The sequence below is a fragment of the Rana temporaria genome, chromosome 4, assembly GCF_905171775.1.
Source record: "Rana temporaria chromosome 4, aRanTem1.1, whole genome shotgun sequence".
In the NCBI taxonomy this organism is placed as follows: Eukaryota; Metazoa; Chordata; class Amphibia; order Anura; family Ranidae; genus Rana; species Rana temporaria.
The window spans coordinates 188,429,883-188,450,286 of record NC_053492.1 but is presented as its reverse complement, the minus strand read 5'-3'; the positions used below and the strand labels follow the sequence as shown (position 1 = coordinate 188,450,286).

At 43.1% G+C, this 20,404-nt stretch overlaps 1 protein-coding gene across 1 annotated transcript in view; it reads right to left on the bottom strand.

Moving 5' to 3' along the window:
* LOC120936835 (probable cation-transporting ATPase 13A4) overlaps positions 1-20,404 on the bottom strand; it is a 177,865-nt gene that overhangs the window by 26,672 nt on the left and 130,789 nt on the right. Inside the window, exons 23-26 of the mRNA XM_040349541.1 lie at positions 16,744-16,853; positions 11,744-11,840; positions 5,627-5,699; positions 989-1,163 (exon numbers count right to left, since the gene is read on the bottom strand). Coding sequence (XP_040205475.1) covers positions 989-1,163; positions 5,627-5,699; positions 11,744-11,840; positions 16,744-16,853 — 455 coding nt within the window. The remainder of the gene's footprint in view (positions 1-988; positions 1,164-5,626; positions 5,700-11,743; positions 11,841-16,743; positions 16,854-20,404) is intronic.

The following is a 20,404-nucleotide window of genomic DNA, read 5'->3' as shown; positions in this document are numbered from 1 at the left end:
AAAAAAAAACAAGGAACTCTACAAAGCATTAAATTACATGAAAGTGCAAAGTCAAACAACATAACCATACTATAATTTTAGACAAATTACAAAAATGTATATAATGTCCCCACGTTTCTAACAGATATTAACACATCCACAAGATGTGAATCCTTAAGGTTGCCTAAAATATATACGGTATATATTTTTTTCAGTTTGAATGAACTATTGAATGGTTAAAAGCCTTGTCATGTTTTTATTACTGTCTGTATCCCTGCTGGGGAAATTCATTCTCCTGGTCCTGGAGGTTACTGTCATTGGAATGCAGGGAAATCTTTTGAATGGGACACAGACAGAAAAAAAAAACTTAGTAGAGAGTTTAACCATTCTATACTCTATCAATTATGTAAATAAAAGTTTTAGCTTTACAAATGCTTTAAGTGGTTTTAAAGATTCTTTTTTTTTCTTTAAAATAATTTCCACATCATACTTAAACATGCTATACCTACCTGCTCTGATCCTCCTCTTCTCGGGTTCCCCGTCAGCGTTACTGGCCACTCCCCCTTTCTGAGTGTCTCTATAAAGGGACACACAGAGCATGGCTCAGTCCCACCCTCTGCTCCCTATTGAGGGATTGGGGAGGGAGAGATCCAAGAGAGCCTTGATTCTCGCTGGATCGAGATTGGATAAGTATCAGGGGGGCTGTGGGGGGAGCTTCGCTCTGAAGGTTTTTAACCTTCATGCATAGAATGCATGAAAGTAAAAAACTTTAACACTTTACAATGATTTTAAATTTAACCAATTAGCTTTTTCCATTTAAGATATACTGTATATTTGCTTCTTATTTTATGACATATTTTGTTTACAGAAATCTAAACTATACGATATTGTATTATATGCAAAAAGGTTCTGGTGCCTTTTCAGCACCTATAGAGTACTGACATGTTTACTTTAGGATATGTAAGGCAATATAACTTTACTGTACTTAAATAAAATAAACGAATCACACCTGAAAACATCAGTCTCGTTGTACCATGGTTGCTGCTGTACCAGGAAGAATGCACTTGTCTGTATAACAATGGTAAATATGATGTTCAAGGTCACTGATGGCAGCAAGGAAGGAGACATCAGACTCATTGCAGGTCTGTATGGAGCTAGCTTTGGAGCAGGACCAGTTAAACTCACTGCAAAACAAACCAAAACATTTTAGATAATGATATATCTGTGATTACATTTAGAAAGTTTTATGGTTGTGACTTATGTGCTTGTTAAGCCGTTGAGCCTTTTTTTATTGTGTTCTCATTGTTTTACATTTCACATTAAAAAGAGTATAGCTAAAGCCATTGCAAACCAACGGTAATGATTTCTGACAGTACTAAGGGCCAGATCCACAGCCAGCGCCGCAAATTAAGTTACTCCAAACGTATGTCATTTAAGTTACGGCGCCCTAATTTGGTGTCGTAAGTGCCGTATCCACAGCGCATTTGCGCACAAAATTGCGCAAGCGTAACTTAAATCCTGAGGCGTAAGGTGGGGTTATTGCAAGTGGGAAGGAAGTGGGCGTGCTTCATTGTAATGAGCCGTGACCCCATGCAAATGAAGGGCCGGCCGTACTGCGCATGCGCGCACAAATCTGCTTCTCACTGGGCATGTGCAGAACTTGGCTTGGCGCAATCAGTGAGATAGGAAAAAGGCCAGGCGTACTTAGTTTGAGGATCGCCCTGTGTATAAATAGCCCCAGACAAACACACTTCCCTTGCAAAAGTATTTCCCTGTGTTACCCTTCCTAGAGCAAGTTGCTTCTGCTCTGAACGTCTGTCGGTGTTTGTTGGTGAGTTGTGTGTGATAGAGAAGTTTTGGAGGAGTATTAGATTGTAGTTGGTGTTTGTTTCTGCTAAGTGTATTTCCTGTTTGTTTTTTTCTGAGTGGTTTTTTTTTCTGATTGTATTTTGAGTTTGTTTTTTGCTGATTGTATTTTGTGTTTGTTTTTTGCGTGTTTGTTTTTGAATTTGTAGTAGCTGTCTGCTTGTGTGTTTTGCTTTTTGTGTGTTTCTTCTGTGAGTTTTTTTGTTTGTTTGTTGTGTGTGTATTTTTGTTTGTTTGTCCTGTGAGTTTCTTCTTGTTGCTGAGTGGTGTCTGTGATGGCACCCAAGCACAGGGAGCTCAATTTTAATCAGGTTGAGAAGCAAATTCTTGCTCGGGCCATCGTCCTATATGGCCGATATTTACATGGCCCTGATAGCCGGAACTAGGGTTGCCAACTCATCCCTTTAAAACAGAACACATATTAATTACACAGGTTCTGAGGCTAATTTAATGCAAATAAGGCACCAAGTGAGTTTAATTACCTCCTTAATCAGCCACAGAACCTGTGTAATTAATATGTGTTCTGTTTTAAAGGGATGAGTTGGCAACCCTAGCCGGAACACCTCCCCGGCCCAAAGGAAGGCGATTCTAAAGAAGGTTACGGATCAGATCAATGCGGCGGGGGGGGGGGCGAGGACCCCCTCTGGCATCCAAAAAAAGATCAACGACCTAAAGAGCGTGGTCCGTAATAAGGTGGCAAAGATCAATGCACATTCCACGGGCACTGGAGGAGGGGGACCCTGCCCCATCCATCTGAGTGAGGAGGAATGGGCAGTGGCCCGGTGTTTCCAGCCAGAGCAGGTGGTGGGCCTGCGTGGATATCAGACAGGTGTTCCTGTGAGGCCAGGTAAGTTTTTGGTTTTTCTATCTGGTGATTAGCATGTGTGGGTGGGGGAAGGGAAGATGTGCCAAGTGTGTGGATCCTCAAACCTATGATTGTTTTGTGTCCTCCACAGATGACCAGGAACAGATGACCAGGAACATCTACAATGTATGAACAGAAGATCAGTGTTTCCCCTAGTGAGGCCACCCCCCCCCCCCACAGTAAGAACACACCCAGGCATACTTAACCCCTTCCCCGCCCCCTAGTGTTAACCCCTTCACTGCCAGTGGCATTTTTATAGTAATCTAATGCATTTTTATAGCACTGATCGCTATAAAAATGCCAATGGTCCCAAAAATGTGTCAAAAATGTCCGAAGTGTCCGCCATAATGTCGCAATACCGAAAAAAAAATCGCTGATCGCCGCCATTACTAGTAAAAAAAAATATTAATAAAAATGCCATAAAAATACCCCCTATTTTGTAAACGCTATAACTTTTGCGCAAACCAATCAATAAACGCTTATTGCGATTTTTTTTTACGAAAAATATGTAGAAGAATACGTATCGGCCTAAACTGAGGAAAAAAAATGTTTTTTTATATATTTTTGGGGGATATTTATTACAGCAAAAAGTAAAAAATATTCATTTTTTTCAAAATTGTCGTTCTATTTTTGTTTATAGCGCAAAAAATAAAAAACGCAGAGGTGATCAAATACCACCAAAAGAAAGCTCTATTTGTGGGAAAAAAAGGACGCCAATTTTGTTTGGGAGCCACGTCGCACGACCGCGCAATTGTCTGTTAAAGCGACGCAGTCCCGAATCGCAAAAAGTACTCTGGTCTTTGGGCAGCAATATGGTCCGGGGGGTAAGTGGTTAAATTGCGCTGCACTTTCTTCTTATATAATTTTTGTCACTAGAATTTTGTGTTATTCTAATAGTGTTCAGCTTGCATAGGGGGGTTTGCTCTATTAATTAATTAATTAATTAATTATGTTTGCGCTTATTGCACCTTCTGCTTTTGTAGGGTTGATACTTTGTTCTAATGTATTCAGAGCTGTGTTGTCATGTCAAAGAGGAAGGTAGAAGCACACTATATTTCTGGCACAGTGATCAATCATAAACAGTGATTTGTCTGTACTTGCAGTGTGTTTAAAGGGACACAATATGGGGAAATGCACATGTATTCCAGAGATGCACTAAATATGTGTTTTTTTTTTGTTGCCTTTACATGCACTTAAACTATGTAAAGGCAATTCTTGCTGTGGCCTCGTGCCACAGGTAGCCCACCTTTTTATCAGTCCAACATTATAGTTGGACCAGCTAAACTTTACTCGGTGCATGTAAACAGAACCACAACTAATATTAGGCAAACTGTTCAAAGTCCATGTAGATACTCCTAAAACCATGCTCAAGAAGAGGACATTCTGGCCCTACATTCCCTGCTGGTACTTTCTTCAGTACAGTACACTTTGCCTTGAAAGCACAATCTGGTCACCCACAAGTAAAATGTGTTTCGACTGACCCTAGTAAATCATATTTAGCTCATTCTGATTACCCCAAGGAACCAAGGTCTGGGAATACACAAAAGATCTGTCCCAAAATGTACAGGAAATCTCCCTAAACTGCCTTGTTGCACGTCCTAATTATGAAAAGGCTCTCCAACTACAGTCCAAGATACATACATTATATACACTGATCAACCATAAAATTATGATGACCTACCTAATATTGAGTAGATTCCCCTATTGGCCCCCAAAACAGACCTGACCCCCTCACATCAGGGATGCCACTAGACCTCTGAAGTTATGCTGTGGTATATGGCACCAAGTTGTCAGTAGCAGATGCTGTAAGTCCGGTAAATTGTGAGGTGGGGCCTACATGGATTGGACTAGTTTTCCAACATATCCCATAGATGTTTGATGGGTTAAGATCTGGAGAGTTTGGAGGCCAAGTCAACACCTTGAATTCATTGCTGCGTTCCGCAAACAATTCTTGAGCCATATTTGCAGTGTGGCAGGATGCATTATCCTGCTGAAAGAGGCTACTGCCATTAGGGAATACTGTTTCTATGAAGAGGTGTACTTGATCATCAACAATGCTTAGGCAGAACATTGCCCAAAACTCTACACTGCTTCTGTCGCCTTGCCTTCTTCTCATACAGCATCCTGGTGCCATCTCTTCCTCAGGTAAACAATGTACATGCACCTGGGCATCCACATAATGTAAATAAAAATTGATTCAAGGGTAATGCCCTGTACACACGATCGGTTCATCCGATGAAAACAGTCTGATGGATTTTTTCATCAGATATCCGATGAAGCTGACTTTCATCAGCCTTGCCTACACACCATCAGTTAAAAAAACGTTTGTGTCAGAACGCGGTGACGTAAAACTCTACGACGTGCTGAGAAAAATGAAGTTCAATGCTTCCGAGCATGCGTCGACTTGATTCTGAGCATGCATGGATTTTTAACCGATGGACTTGCCCACAGACGATCGTATTTTTTCTATCGTTTTTTTTAACCATCAGATAATTTTAAAACAGGTTCACCGATGGGGGAAAAAACGATGGGGCCCACACACAATCGATTTGTCGATGAAAACGGTCTATCGGACTGCATAAGGGTTTTTGGCTGTGAGCACGGGTCAGCATGGACACACTAACCAACCTGGGACTATGCAGTCCCATACACAACAAACTACGGTGCAATTTTTTTCTTCTTTCAACAAATCAACTTCATGGACAACATATTTACGTGTTGCCTTATATATCTCACTGTCTTTCATAAGCCATTGTGACAAGATGATCAATGTTCTTCACTTTATCTGTTTGTGATCTTAATAATATGGCTGATGGGTTTATAGTTTTGTAAAAAGGGTTCTTTAAACATTACAGAACAGTTCTAAAATAAATGTTTACTCAATAATACCAAGGTCTGGTAACAACAAAAACTTACTTGTTAACATAACTGTGACAGAAATTGCTATGTCCTGTATCATATATTGGTAATTTCCTAGTAAAGTTTTTTTCTGAGAAAAGAAAATGAAATTTTGTTAGTTCTCCCACAAAGCAGTCTAATAGGTGTCATCTCCTATGAAACCGTGTTTACATCCAGGGTGAGATTTTCTATCAGATGACCTGTTTAACCATGGTGTTGTTTGTATGAATATCTATGGGATGACTTCTGAATTTGTATGCATTTACAGATTATTCATCTGTGTATTAAATTTATTTTATAATATATTTTTTTTAATTTATACGTATATCTGTACATATCACAACCATATGAGATTGTCATTTCTGGTTTTACACAAAAATACTTGATTTTAATCTTTGAAACACGTATAATAAAATTTACTTGATTTTACTATATTGTTGTACTCTGTCTTCAGCATCCTAAAAATCAATTTAGCATGTTTACAAAAATGAATGTCATAAAGATAGTTTTAGAGTAAAACCATTTTAAATAGCCAAGACGGGGATATTTAACGCAAGACTAAAGTTTATTTTTTTAATGCACATATTTTGTTTTATAAGGCAACATTTTGCAAAACTAGACTTCCCAGCTGCTGTACAGGCTTAGTGCAAGACCTCTTGGTTTCATCTCTGTGGCTGTACAGCTCCGAGGTCATAGACTTTTCACCAGTCCCTCTTAAGCTGGCGGCAGTGTTGCCAACCTACCAGATTGAAATTTACTGGCACAACACCCAAAATTTACTGGCACAGGCAAATTTTTACGGACATTTTACAAAAGTTACAAAATTACAGTTTTAAGTGCAAATTTTTAGTATTTAGGCTACTAACAAGTACACTGTGCAAATAGTAATACGATTTAAGGTACATAAAGGTAAAAAAAACATATTTCTGTTATTTTCGCTATAATAGTCCATCGGTTTCTGTTCCCCACCAGCTCCTGCCACCATCACCTCCTGCCAGCTCTTGCTACCATCACCTCCTGCTCCCACCAGCTCCTGCCAGCTCTTGCTACCATCACCTCCTGCCCCCACCAGCTCCTGCCACCATCACCTCCTGACAGCTCTTGCTACCATCACCTCCTGCCCCCACCAGCTCCTGCCAGCTCTTGCTACCATCACCTCCTGCCCCCACCAGCTCCTGCCACCATCACCTCCTGCCAGCTCTTGCTACCATAACCTCCTGCCCCCACCACCTGCACCCACCAGCTCATGCCATCACCTCCACCACCACGTCCTGCCACCACCAGCTGTCAGCTCTTGCCACCATCACCTCTTGCCACCATCACCTCCAGCCACCTCCTGCCGCCACCATCACCTCCTGCCACCACCATCACCTCCTGCCGCCACCATCACCTCCGGCCACCTCCTGCCGCCACCATCACCTCCTGCCGCCACCATCACCTCCTGCCGCCACCATCCCCGACCAGCTCCTGCCCCCACCATCACCCCCTGCCACCATTACCTCCTGCCAGCTCTTGCCACCATCACCTCCTGCCCCCACCACCACCTGCACCCACCACCTTCTGCCAGCTCTTGCCACCATCACCTCCTTCCCCCTCCACCTGCACCCACCACCCTCACCTCCTGCCACAATCAGCTCCTGTCAGCTCTTGCCACCATCACCTCCTGCCCCTACCACCATCACCCCCTGCCAGCTCTTGCCACCATCACCTCCTGCCAGCTCTTGCCCCTACCATCACCCCCTGCCAGCTCTTGCCACCATCACCTCCTGCCCCCACCACCATCTGCACCCACCACCTCCTGCCATCACTTCCTGCCCCCACCACCTTCTGCCATCACCTCCTGCCCCCACCACCATCTCCTGCCACCACCACCTTCTGCCAGCTCTTGCCACCATCACCTCCTGCCCCCACCACCACCTGCACCCACCACTGCCAGCTCCTGCCCCTACCACCATCACCCCCTGCCAGCTCCTGCCCCTACCATCACCTCTTGCCCCTACTATCACCTCATGCCCCCACAACCATCTGCCACCACCAGCTCCTGCCACCCCCCTCTGCCACCACCTCCTGCCAGCTCTTGCCACCTTCAACTCCTGCCACCAACACCACCTCCTGCACCCACCACCCCCACCTCCTGCCATAATCGGCTCCTCTCAGCTCTTGCCGCCATCACCTCCTGCCAGCTCCTGCCCCCACCACCTCCTGCCGCTCTTGCCACCATCACCTCCTGCCCCCCCACCACCTCCTTCCAGCTCTTGCCGCCATCACCTCCTGCCCCCACCACCACCCCCACCACCACCACCACCTCCTGCCAGCTATTGCCGCCATCACCTTCTGCCCCCACCACCGCCTGCCAGCTCTTGCCGCCATCACCACCTCCTGCCCCCACCACCACCTGCCATCTCTTGTCGCCATCACCTCCTGCCCCCACCACCACCACCTCCTGCCAGCTGTTGCTGCCATCACCTCCTGCCAGCTCTTGCCGCCATCACCTCTTGCCCCCACCACCACCACCTCCTGCCAGCTCTTGCTGCCATCACCTCCTGCCCCCACCACCTCCTGCCAGCTTTCTGCCACCACCTCCTGCTCCCACCACCTCCTGTCAGCTCTTGCCGCCATCACCTCAGATTTTCCCTCACTTCCTGTTCTGGACACAGAGAAGGTGTCATATCCCCCTCATTAATAAAAAGTGTCCTTTGCGCTATAATGAACTAATAATGTATAACCAAACAAAGATGACATTGCAGAAAAACCTATGAGTGTTTACAATACACAAATGGAATTGCCTGATTCCAGTTACACAAATTGTCTTGCCTGATTCCAGTGAGATGGGAAAGGAGCAGTAGGGACAAAACTTTGTAATATTTTGATATAGTAATGAGGGGGATATATAGAATAGGGGTTTTGCGCAAAATCTACACATACTCAAAAAGGTGACGGTGGTGAGTGTAGCTCAATCAAAAACAGATGAACAGATCAATAGTGCAACACTATATAAGGATGGTGTACATACAATCTAAAATCACTTATTTAATTTATTTATTTTAGATTGTATGTACACCTTATATAGTGTTGCACTATTGATCTGTTCATCTGTTTTTGATTGAGCTACACTCACCATCGTCACCTTTTTGAGTATGTGTAGATTTTGCACAAAACACCTATTCTATATATCCCCCTCATTACTATATCAAAATATTACAACGTTTTGTCCCTACTGCTCCTTTCCCATCTCACTGGAATCAGGCAAGACACATGTAATTATAGTATATATAGTGTTGGTCCTCTTCCAATATGGAGAAATTAAATAAAATACCATCCATTCCTCATTACCATCATTAGCCGCCCTCCTCTCTATGGCTCTATTCCGTCCTCTCTGTGGCTCCATTCCGTCCTGTACGCATAAACACAACCAGCATGGAAACTAGCCCTGGAGACTACAACTCTCAGAAGTCTGTGCGGCACTCCTGATCAGCCAATCAGTTCTGGAGACTAAAACTTCCAGAAGTCTGTGCGGCACTCCCGATCAGCCAATCAGTTCTGGAGACTACAACTCCCAGAAGTCTGTGTGGCACTCCCGATCAGCCAATCAGTTCATATCCCAGCATCCTTCACTCCCGCCTCAAGCGTGTGTCACAGACATCTGGGGAGGTCACTGTAGTCCGATCTCGGTCAGCTCAGCTGTTCTGTATATTCCGTTAATTGTGCATGGGCCGCCTGGCCGAGGAGATATGAGCTTTCCCGAGCCCGGCCGGCTTCGGAATGGCGCATGCGCAGTTACATGGTCGGCTCGCGGCCATCTTTTTTACGGGCACTCGATGCCCATAACGGACTTCACAAACACCCCGAAAAGGGGGTTAAATTTACGTGCTGTCCGTAAATTAACGGACGGTTGGCAACACTGGTTGGCGGTTCATTTTTTTCCATTCAGCCAGTGGGCTGAACAGAAAATCCAAACAAGTTCCTCCATTCACACAAACTAGGTGGATGGAGGAATCATTTTATTATTATTATTATAATATGGGATTTATATAACGCCAGCAGTTTTCACAGCTCCTTACAACATGAGGGCAGACAGTACAGTTACAATGCAATTTAATACAGGAGGAATCCCTGCTATCTAGAATCATCTCCTTATTCTGGTGTCAGAAAACACTGTGTCAGGACCTGGGCTTGAACCTGGGACCCCTTCTGTGTCTGGCATTGACTCTTCCCACTGAGCTATCTGGGATGCTGGACAGTTCCTTGCCTGATCTGCTGGATAAACCTATCTGATCCATTAGACTACTCTTGATTGCTGTTGAACCCTGAACTCCTTGCTCCTCCCATGAACTTCCTATAAAAGCCTTGTCTAAGCACTTTCTCTTTGCCAGGTTATTGTGCCTTCCCTGCCAGTGCCTTGTAGTTGTGTTTCCTGCTGCCATCTGTACCTGCAACCACCCGTTTTTGACCCTCGGCCTGTTCCTGGACTACTCTACTGCCTGATCCCAATCTGCAACCACCCGAGTTTGACCCTCTGCCTTTTATTTGACTACTCTACTGCTTGATCCCAACCTGCAGACACTCGTGATTGATCCCTTGGCTTGTTTTCTGACCACGCTGCTGTTTTATCCTTGTCTGTTTATCCGCTATTGGACCCCGACTTGCTCACACCCTGGTGGGGCAAACTTGAGGACCGCGACCTGGTACTAGCTTGCAGCTAAATCCATCTCCACCATCAGGAGCTCTGGGGAAAACCAGCTAGTACTTAGACTCTGCACCTCAGGGGAGCCTGTGTCATCTTCCAGAAGTGACTGCCTGTATGCCTGTCCTGCCACTGCTATTGCAATTGGTCTTCAAGCCTGATGCCTGATCGTGACACGCTGACCAGTGACTGATGTTTCTGATCAACAAAAGTTTTCCAGCTAGTCTGTTCTACAGAAGTCAGTTTAACACTCGACTTCTGTTAAACAGGGACGGCCACACACACAGATCAAAATTTGACTGCTCCCTGTTGAACTGGCCAAATTTCATCTGTGGCCTGCTTTAGTGTGTCCTTATGCTTCCATATTTGCATAAAGAGCAGAAAATATAACTGATAACAGCTGCATTTAGTAAAGCAAGATTTTTATTTATTATTTAAATAAAAACAGTAGAAGACTGGGAGGATAGCGGTGCGATTACATGGGGTTACATGCCTGGCTCATGACAACTCATTTTCTACTAATGCTGAGAAAGTAAAAAAAATATATACGTTAGTTCTGCTTTGACTATGTATTACTCAATTTTTTTAATGAATGCTTGCTTTTCCAGCTAATCATTTTATTGCATTGGATGCACGGCCCCAAAACTACCCCACCCTCCACACCCCTTCCCAATCCCCATGCCATCTTCTTTCCATTCCTATTCTTCCTGCAGAACCATAAGGTTCAAAAAGCTTGGTTACCGAAAACACTCTGCTGATGTATTGAGAGCAGACACCGTTTTTTTGTGTCAACCTTTCCAATGCTTACAGTAAATCTGCACCAATGCTGAGCAGATGTTAAGAAAGCACAAATACATCAATAGAGGTTTTAGTCCATGAAAACAAGTAAGTTGTAGGCAACTGTTTGTATATGCTATTATTTTTTTTTATTATTTTTTTTAAGTCAAACTTTAGGCATTTTAAATGACGTCTTGTCCTAATATGATGGGCAGCTTCAATAACTGAGGTATGGGTGGTAATAAGGAATTTGACAGGAAAAGTCAAGATTTACCTATACATTCAGCTAAAGGAATGTATGACCCTGTCCTGGTTTGTGATAGGTTGACATTGCTGATATGTGTGGGCTGTTAGTAACAGAGCAAGGCATCTTTTCACGGCACACTTACTATGTAAAAATATGCCAATATGTCTGGTGTGCTCTTTTGGGAAATTGGGGTACCCTGTTTATTTAACTCTTAATTTTGGCTCTAAATGGAAGCCAAATTATGAAGCTAAAATATGTTCAAAATTATCTGACGTAAAATAAAATGTTCACAAGTTGGTAAAAAATGTGAGAATCCAAAATGCAAATATTGCTCATGGTTACTTAATTAAATTTGTATATTACTAGTTAATATTCCTCAGAAACGTGTTCACATTTCCACATGCTACAGAACATTTTCAAGTCTTACCCAAAACAGAAACATCATGCAGATGAGCTCAACCAACGTGTATATAATAAGGTATTTACACACACATATTGCACTGACAAGTGTACTTCTTCCTTCCCTGTGTAATAGAGGTAACAGACATGTTAGCAAAATTTAATAAACAAGGGTATATCTTTAGAGCAGACCATTTTTTCCTTCTGCGAGGCAAAAGTATAGCTCAAAACAATCTAAAATTAGTTTTATGTTTTTGAAATGTATGCTGCTTATGCACAATGTTTTTGCAAAAAAAAAAAATTGAAGGTTTCCAAAAATTTCTGTCTACATTATCACCTCTAAAACATAACATTTTGGGAGTCTGGGTGGATGGCGGTGCTTGTAACAAAGCAACAGATTTTAGTAGAGTGAAGGGGGGAGGTGAAGCTGCCAGTGGTAAGTAGCGCTGGGCCAAACAGCCCCCCCCCCAGGTTTGGTTCGCGCCAGAACTCAAATATTGCTAAAGTTTGAACCTGAACCCCCAACCCTATTAAAGTCTACGGGACCCAACCTTAAAGTTATTGGCCATATAAAGGGAATAGGGGCCTGGGTACTGCCCTGGGAGACATGTATAAGAGCAGTGATTTTCATGATGCTTGAAGTAAAACAATACAAAAAAAAATCCTTTAAATATAGTGTGGGGGTCCCCTTATTCTGCCTTTAAAGTGGCGCATCTGTACTGTGTATAGAACCTGCTGCAGCAAAACTGAAATTTATAAAGAAAAAAAAAAGACATTTAAATTGCTAGGAATACAATACCATTGCCAGCAATAAAAAAATAAAAAAATGCAAAAAAACAAACAAAACAACCCAGTGTGGGAGTCCCCCCCCAATCCATACTAGGCCCTTCGGATCTGGCATGGATTTTAAGGGAAACCCTGCACCAAAAAAATAGGCATGGGATCCCCCCAAAATCCATACCAGACCCTTATCCGAGCATGCAGCCCGGCAGGTCAGGAAAAGAGGGGGAAGAGCACACCCCATGAACCATAACAGGTCACATTCCCTCAACATGGGGGGGGTGCTTTGGGGTGGAGGGGTTTTAAAAAGTCCCCTGATGTAGATCCATCATCAATCATGATGACTGCTGGACCTGAAAAAAAAGTTCTGCGACGAAGGCTAACCGCCAAATGCCTACTCTGCCGTTTGACAGTTCGTAAATAGGTAAGGGGTGGGGACACCTGGTTACATCACCTGGTGGCACCATCCCCCTGTGTGACGTCACAGACCACTGCATACTGGGTTGGTGACAGCACAAGGGGGTGGTGCTATCAGGTGACCCCACCCTTTACCTATTTAAGAACTGTCAAACGGCAGAGCAGGCATTAGGTGGTTAGCCTTCTTCACGGGTGGAATGTTTTTGTTTGTTTTTTTTCAAGTCTGGCAGTGCCACGGGTGATTTGATTGAAGATGGATCTACTGTACATTGGGTGGCATTGTTTTTTTTTTAATTGTCAAAAACTGCCCCCTGTCTTTATTTATTTGACACTTTTTTTGTTTAATGTACCCCATACTCATTTACATAGGGGGCAGGAACTGGAGATGGGGACAAGGTGCTTTGGAGTGGGGGCAGAGCCCCAAAGAGAGGAGTTTTAATGGAAAGAGTAGGAGATTACCCTGTAGATAGGTTAAGAAGTTCTTGAAGAGGGGAAAGGAGAGGCTAAAAAGGACATTCATCCCTCCCAAATTACTTTTTTTTTTTACATCAATCCAGCTTAACCTGGCATTTTGTATAAAACTGTACCATAATACAAACTATATAAACTCTGCATTTCTCTTTGTGCATTTTACCAATGCTAATAATAATATAGACTCATTGGCTGTTAAACTTTATGACCGTGGGTCTTTTTACTATAGTAATGATGGTGATATATATTTGCTTTAATTATAGTCATTCATTATTCTAGTAAACATTGATAAATGGTTAAATGAAAAGATCACATTAGGTTCTAAGTCATATGAGAATCACAAGACTGTATTCTGAGTAGTTAGTTCAAGTACACATAAAATCATTGCAACCTCCAGAATTATCATGAGGTCAACTTTTTCTCATGAGAATAGACATTTCTTTTTTTGTCATCCCTGAAGAAAATGTTTTACATTTCAAATTTTCTAAAATCATATATGTCCAATACTGATGCCTAGATTCGATATGTAAAGTTATGGATGCCTGACACTTGCTACTGTATAGCTAAATTAACCACAATCAGGGCTTTTTTTCAGGTGGAACTCGATTCTACCACCTCTGGCTCAGACCCTTTGGTGCCTGCTCACCACAATCACTTGTGAACACAGTCCGGTTTCTGTGTTTACAAGTGACAGCTCTGCACTCTGTGTGCATCCCTCCTGAACTCTGCACTTTGTATGTAATGCAATACTGGTATTTAATGCCCCTTTAAGACCCTCCTACTGTTTGTGAGGTGTGAGTGTGGGGGCAGAGGTTTTGGGTGGGTTCGTGGTTGAGTTCTAGCACCTATTGTTTGAGAAAAAAAGCCCTGACCACAATACATTATTTATTTTATAGCTAATACCTACTGTTTTTACAGGTAGTTTCTAAAGTACTCTCTGCTGTTGTAGCAGGTAGTAATATTTTGTATCGTGTTTTCATACACTACCGGCTGTCCTCAGCAAAGTGTATGTGTTTCATTTACTGCCCATTACACATGTTTATCCATTAATCCAGTGGACCTTGAAGACAGGGTTGACCACTTGATTAACGGATAAACACGTGAAATGGGCAGTAAATAAAACACATACACTGTGCTGAGGACAGTATGAAAACACGATATAAAACATTACTATCTGCTACAACAGCAGTGAGTACTTTAGAAACTACCTGTAAAAACAGTAGGTATTAGCTATAAAATAATGTATTGTGGTCAGGGCTTTTCTTCTCAAACAATAGGTGCTAGAACACAACCACGAGCTTGTGGTTTATCCATTAATTCCAGTGGTCATCAACCCTGTCTTCAGGGCCCACTAACAGGCCAGGTTTGCAAGATAACTAAAATACAGCACAGGTGATATCATTTGCTGCTCAGCTATTGCAGTATTCTAGTCTGAATCTCCCCAGGGTATTGCATAAAATATGGCCTGTTAGTGGGCCCAGAGGACAGGGCTTTGTTTGCAGGTACATTTCACATAATGTGTTAGTATGTGATGCATACTAGCACATTATGCCTTTACTTTGCAGGTCAGGGAAAAAAAGAAAAAGGGCAGTGCTTTACTACCTCTTTACTTCTGGATAGTGCGTTTTATGTGCCAGGACTGTATTGCATTCCAATATTAAAATCCAAGAAATAAATACAATTATGTGTGTACATAAAATAATCAAATGTATTCTGCTACTCTTGTAATCTCCTGTACAAAAGCACTCAGACAGGGGGTGTGGGTTCAGGCAGTACTTGAAGCGAGTCAGGTGTTTTGCATATGACAATAAGGAACAGACTGATAGGAGAAGAGAGCAGAGTGATGACTGCTATGGCTGCTGCTTCATTGTCTATTCACAGGCTGTAGAAAGGAGGTGACCTACCTACAGAGAAAACTCAGGACCCCAACCAGTCTAGCAGGGCTGTGATAGAAATACATTTCTTTGCCAGGTAAAACAGTTCCCATATACCTTTTCAACTCTGTATTTAGCTGTTTGTCCAAACCTCAATTTTAATTTTATTATTTCAGAATATAATGAGTTTTATTTTGAAATAAAAGAAAAGAGTCAGAGTACAGAATACAACCAGGGTACATGAGTACCGCACACAGACACATAGTCAAAACCTGACAATACGTACTCTGAAAATAAGCAACTTGTTATCTTAAAACAAAAGATAGCACAGGGCACATCACACCTAGGATATTGCCCGCTACTAACTAATACTAAGAAGAAAATTAGAGAAAAGGCAAAGAGAGAAAAAAAAAAGGGAAGAAAGAGGGAGAAGAAAGAGAAAGAGAGAGAGAGAGAGAGAGAGAGAGAGAGAGAGAGAGAGAGAGAGAGAGAAAAAAATATTATTTAAAGAAGAGCAAATATATACCGTATTTATCGGCGTATACTGCGCACTTTTTTGCCCTGAAAATCACTTGGTAATCACGTCCTGGACGTACAGGACGCACAGGACGTGACTGCGAGAGGAGCCGGACCTGCCCGACTATACCCGAGTGTACTGCGCTCGGTATATGCTGGAGCAGTGGTTCAAACTCAGCGCGGGAAGCGGGGATCGAGCGGGGAGGACACCGCAGAAGGACGCCGGACCCGACGAGCAGGACACCACCGAAGCCGCAGACGGACGCCGGACCCGACGAGGCCGCCGATGGACGCCGCGCAAGACACAGAAACTGTAAGTACTAAAATGTTTTTTTTTACAGGAATGCGGGTCCACTTTAGGGGTGCACGCTATACGCCGGAGCGCGCAATGCCCTGATAAATACGGTAACCATAGTTTATAAATTAAAGCGGATCTCCACTCTAAAGTGGAGTCCCGCTGATCGGCACCCTCCGCCCCTCCGGTGTCACATTTGACACCTTTCAGGGGGGAGGGGGGTGCAGATACCTGTCTACAGACAGGTATCTGCACCCACTTCCGGCCCTACGATGCGGGAAAAAGACGGGTTTTTCCCTTGCTTCCCGTCCGTCCCCCGTTGTATGCTGGGAACACTCGGCTCCCAGCACACAGCGGGAGCCAATCGGCGGGCGCAGCGCGACTCGCGCATGCGCCGTAGGGAACCGGGCAGTGAAGCCGGAGCGCTTCACTTCCTGGTTCCCTCACCGTGGATGGAGGGGGGAGCAGCAGGGTGACGAGCGATCGGCTCGTCATCTGCTGCGATCGGCGCTGGACTCCAGGACAGGTAAGTGTCCTTATATTAAAAGTCAGCAGCTGCAGTATTTGTAGCTGCTGGCTTTTAATATATTTTTTTAGTGGCACATCCGCTTTAAGCAAATGCCAGAATTAGTTTCATGTAGAAAATGAAAAATATGTTAGTGATAAGCAGCCTACTTTAGTAGTTTTGGTACACATTCAATATTTGGGATTTTTGATGTAAAAGGAGAGGCCACTGATGCTTCGAGACTTGACAAAGAGATTCCTGCATGAGCTATCTTTAAAGCCTAGGAAAAATAGAAGAAAAAAAGGTTTTAAGTAACCTGCATTGATTTTAAAATAGGCATATTAGATTGCCACATTTAAAGAAGATAATTTTAAATTAACATACTGTATGTTTATGGGTTTATTATGTGTCTGCATATATTAAAACACTCTTTATTTTCATTTCTTTTGTATAGTAGAAAGTATCAAATTCTAAGATGTCCCTTACTTAGGTCAAATGGTAATAATGGTAGCGTATAGATATTGAAAAAAGAGAAGAACAACTAAAGATGTGCCTACCGTAAATATTAACAGTTCACAAGCATAAACAAGTTCATAATTTGGGGATGAGGGATGAGCTGAACACCCCCGGTTCGGTTCGCAGCAGAACATGTGAACAGGCAAAGAATTTATTCGAACACGCAAACGCCGTTAAAGTCTATGGAACACGAACATGAAAAATCGAAATTGCCAATTTTAAAGGCTAATATGCACGTTATTGTCATAAAAAGTGTTTGGGGACCTGGGTCCTGCCCCAGGGGACATGTATCAATGCAAAATTTTTTTTAAAAACAGACATTTTTTCAGGAGCAGTGATTTTAATAATGCTTAAAGTGAAATAATAATATAATATAATATTCCTTAAAATTTCATACCTGGGGGGTGTCTATAGTATGCCTGTAAAGTAGCGCATGTTTCCGGTGTTTATAACAGTCCCTGCACAAATGAAATTTCTAAAGGAAAAAAATAGGATTTTTTAATACAGCTTACCTGTGAAATCCTTTTCTTGGAAATACGGGACGCAGAGCCTTAATTACTTAATGGGTTATGTAGTCACCACAGGTGATTGGACACTGGAAAACCCAATTAAAATTGAGTTCCTCCCCTATATAACCCCTCCCAAATGGAGAGTACCTCAGTTTTGTAGCAAAGCAATAAGTGTTCCACGTTAACTCTGAAGAGGGGTGGGAGCTCTGTGTCCCGTGATGTATTTCCAAGAAAAGGATTTTACAGGTAAGCTGTATTAAAAATTCCTATTTTCTTGATCATACATCACAGGCTCTGTGCCTTAATTACTTAATGGGATGTCCCATAGCAATGCTAAAATTAGAGGGGAGGGAGACACAGATCAGAATAAGACCACTATCGAGCCAGAGGATTTATACTGCTGCCTGCAGCACACTACGCCCGAAGGTGGCATCCTCGTAACCTCTCACATCTACCTGATAGAATTTGGTAAATGTATGGACCGAAGACCAAGTGGCAGCCTTACAGATCTGAGTCATGGAGGCCTGGTGATGCACTGCCCATGACCCACCAACTGCTCTAGTTGAGTGCGCTTTCACCTGAAAAAGAAGGATCTTCTTTTCTAAATCATAGGCCTGAATAATGACTTGTTGAATCCACCTTGCAATAGTGGATCTTGACGCTGCCTGACCCTTCTTTGGGCCTTGTGGCAGAATTAACAGACAGTCAGTCTTCCTTATCTGAGCTGTAGCTTGCAGATAAACCCTTACCGCTCTTACAACATCTAGAGAGACTCTCTTCCTCCGCAGACTGCAGATGTGGAAAAAAAATGGTAGGACTATATCTTGGTTCAGAAAACCTGAAACCACCTTTTTTTACAGCCTATTTAAGCCTATTGCTTACACCCTGCGTTATCCCCTGAAGAAGTCATGTGATGTGACGAATACGCGTAAGGGAATAGGAGTTACAGAGCCGACACAGACCGACGGCGATGAGACGAGCTCGCCGCTCGTAGGTGTTTTGCTTCTGCCCCAATTTTAAATGTGAGTTTTTACTTTGCTGCTACTTGTACTCTAATACATTTCATAAGATACTGCACCATGGGCCTTCCTCTCTTTTCTTCCATCTTGTACCCCCTGGGCACTGGCTGATACTACGGACAGGATGTGGAAGATACAGAGAAGGTGGAAGTGAGAGTTGTTTTGTCTGTCAGTGATCCTCCAGCATACCAGTTCCGGATACGAACGCGGTGTTCGTGGAGATAGGTCCACTATCCACAGCCTCAATGTGAGTGCGTGTATATGCGATATATCATTTGCAAGGTTTCCCACAGGATTATGCTATTATCTATTTATTTTTGTTTCCATGTTTGTATGAATATTTGATGAGGAGCCCCCTTCATCTCAACCTCAATCCGTGTGACTGCACCCCCTAGGGAGACATTGTTTGGTACTTTGAGCCATCCGTGCTATGGCTCTGAGGTGAGCATCTAGTACCACAAGAGGTGTGCGCACCGAAGTTTGCCTACTTTTACACGGGACTGTCTTCTGGGACGTCACTATTTTAAATAGACTTTTTTTCACGCATTTTTGTTATACATTGTTTTTGTACACAGTTATTTTGGTTCACATCCATGCACCTTCACTACTGTGTCTCTGGTTTATCCAGCCTGGTACATTCGTGCCACACCCGTCACTTTTTTAAATTGACCATTTTTCACGTATTTCTGTTATACATTGTTTCTGTACACAGTTATTTTAGTTTGTGTAAGCTACTGTTTGGTTCACATCCGTCCACCTTTACCACTGTGTTTCTGGTTCATCCAGCCTGGTACATTCGTGTCACTTTATGTTCACATTATATGTTGTTTATTCACCTTTCTTTCCCTGTAATAGTCACCTAGTATCTATTTATTTATGTATTTCACTTTAGGGTTACCTACTTGTTAGGTATTGAGATCCCCTTCTATTATTAGTTCACAGTGCTTCACCATCACTTTCCATATCTGCAACCACCTTAGGTAAGAAATTCGGGTGAGGCCGTAGCACCATCCTGTCTTCATGAATAATCATATACGGTTCTTTACACAAAAGAGCCGCCAATTCCAATACTCTTCTAGCCGCGGATATGGCTACAAGAAAAAAAACTGTTCCCGTTGTCAACAGACTTAGAGAAACCTGGATCTTTGTCAATTCTTGATCCCAGAAAACAGGGTGGCGGAAGTTCTCTGAATTCCAGCTTGTAGCCTGAGGACACTGTGGAGGTGACCCACTTGTTCTGAATCTCGTCCCACCAGGCGTTTGCGAAAAGCAGCAGCCTTCCCCCCACTCGGCCAAACGGGGGCATCCCTTCATAGGAAAGTTTTGGGAGTCTGTTTAAACTTTGAACCCCAAGTTATTTTTTGCCCTCTGAAGGGAGGAGGTTAATCATCTGCTTCATTTGTTCCTTGAGGAACTGAAATACACCAATGGCTGCAACAGCAGGTTGTACTACAGCCCTAGCCATGACCAAGGAGGCTTTTAATAGGGACTCCAGTTTTTTATCAGTTGGATCTTTGAAACCGTATGTGGGTATTTTCTGGTGCCTTTTTTATTTGCCCTAGACCCTCTTCTAGGAGACATAGTCCTTACTGCAAAGCAAAGGTACTATCCACAATATATAAATTCAATCACTGTTGTGCTATATTCTTACAATACACAAAACATATCAGCTCACTGTACAACCTGATGCAGAGTAGGAGTTTTAGGTTTTCCTGGTTCAATCCACAGGGATGCTTACAGCCCACAGCTGTGTGTCCATGCTGCTTACAGAAGGCTCTGGCATGCTG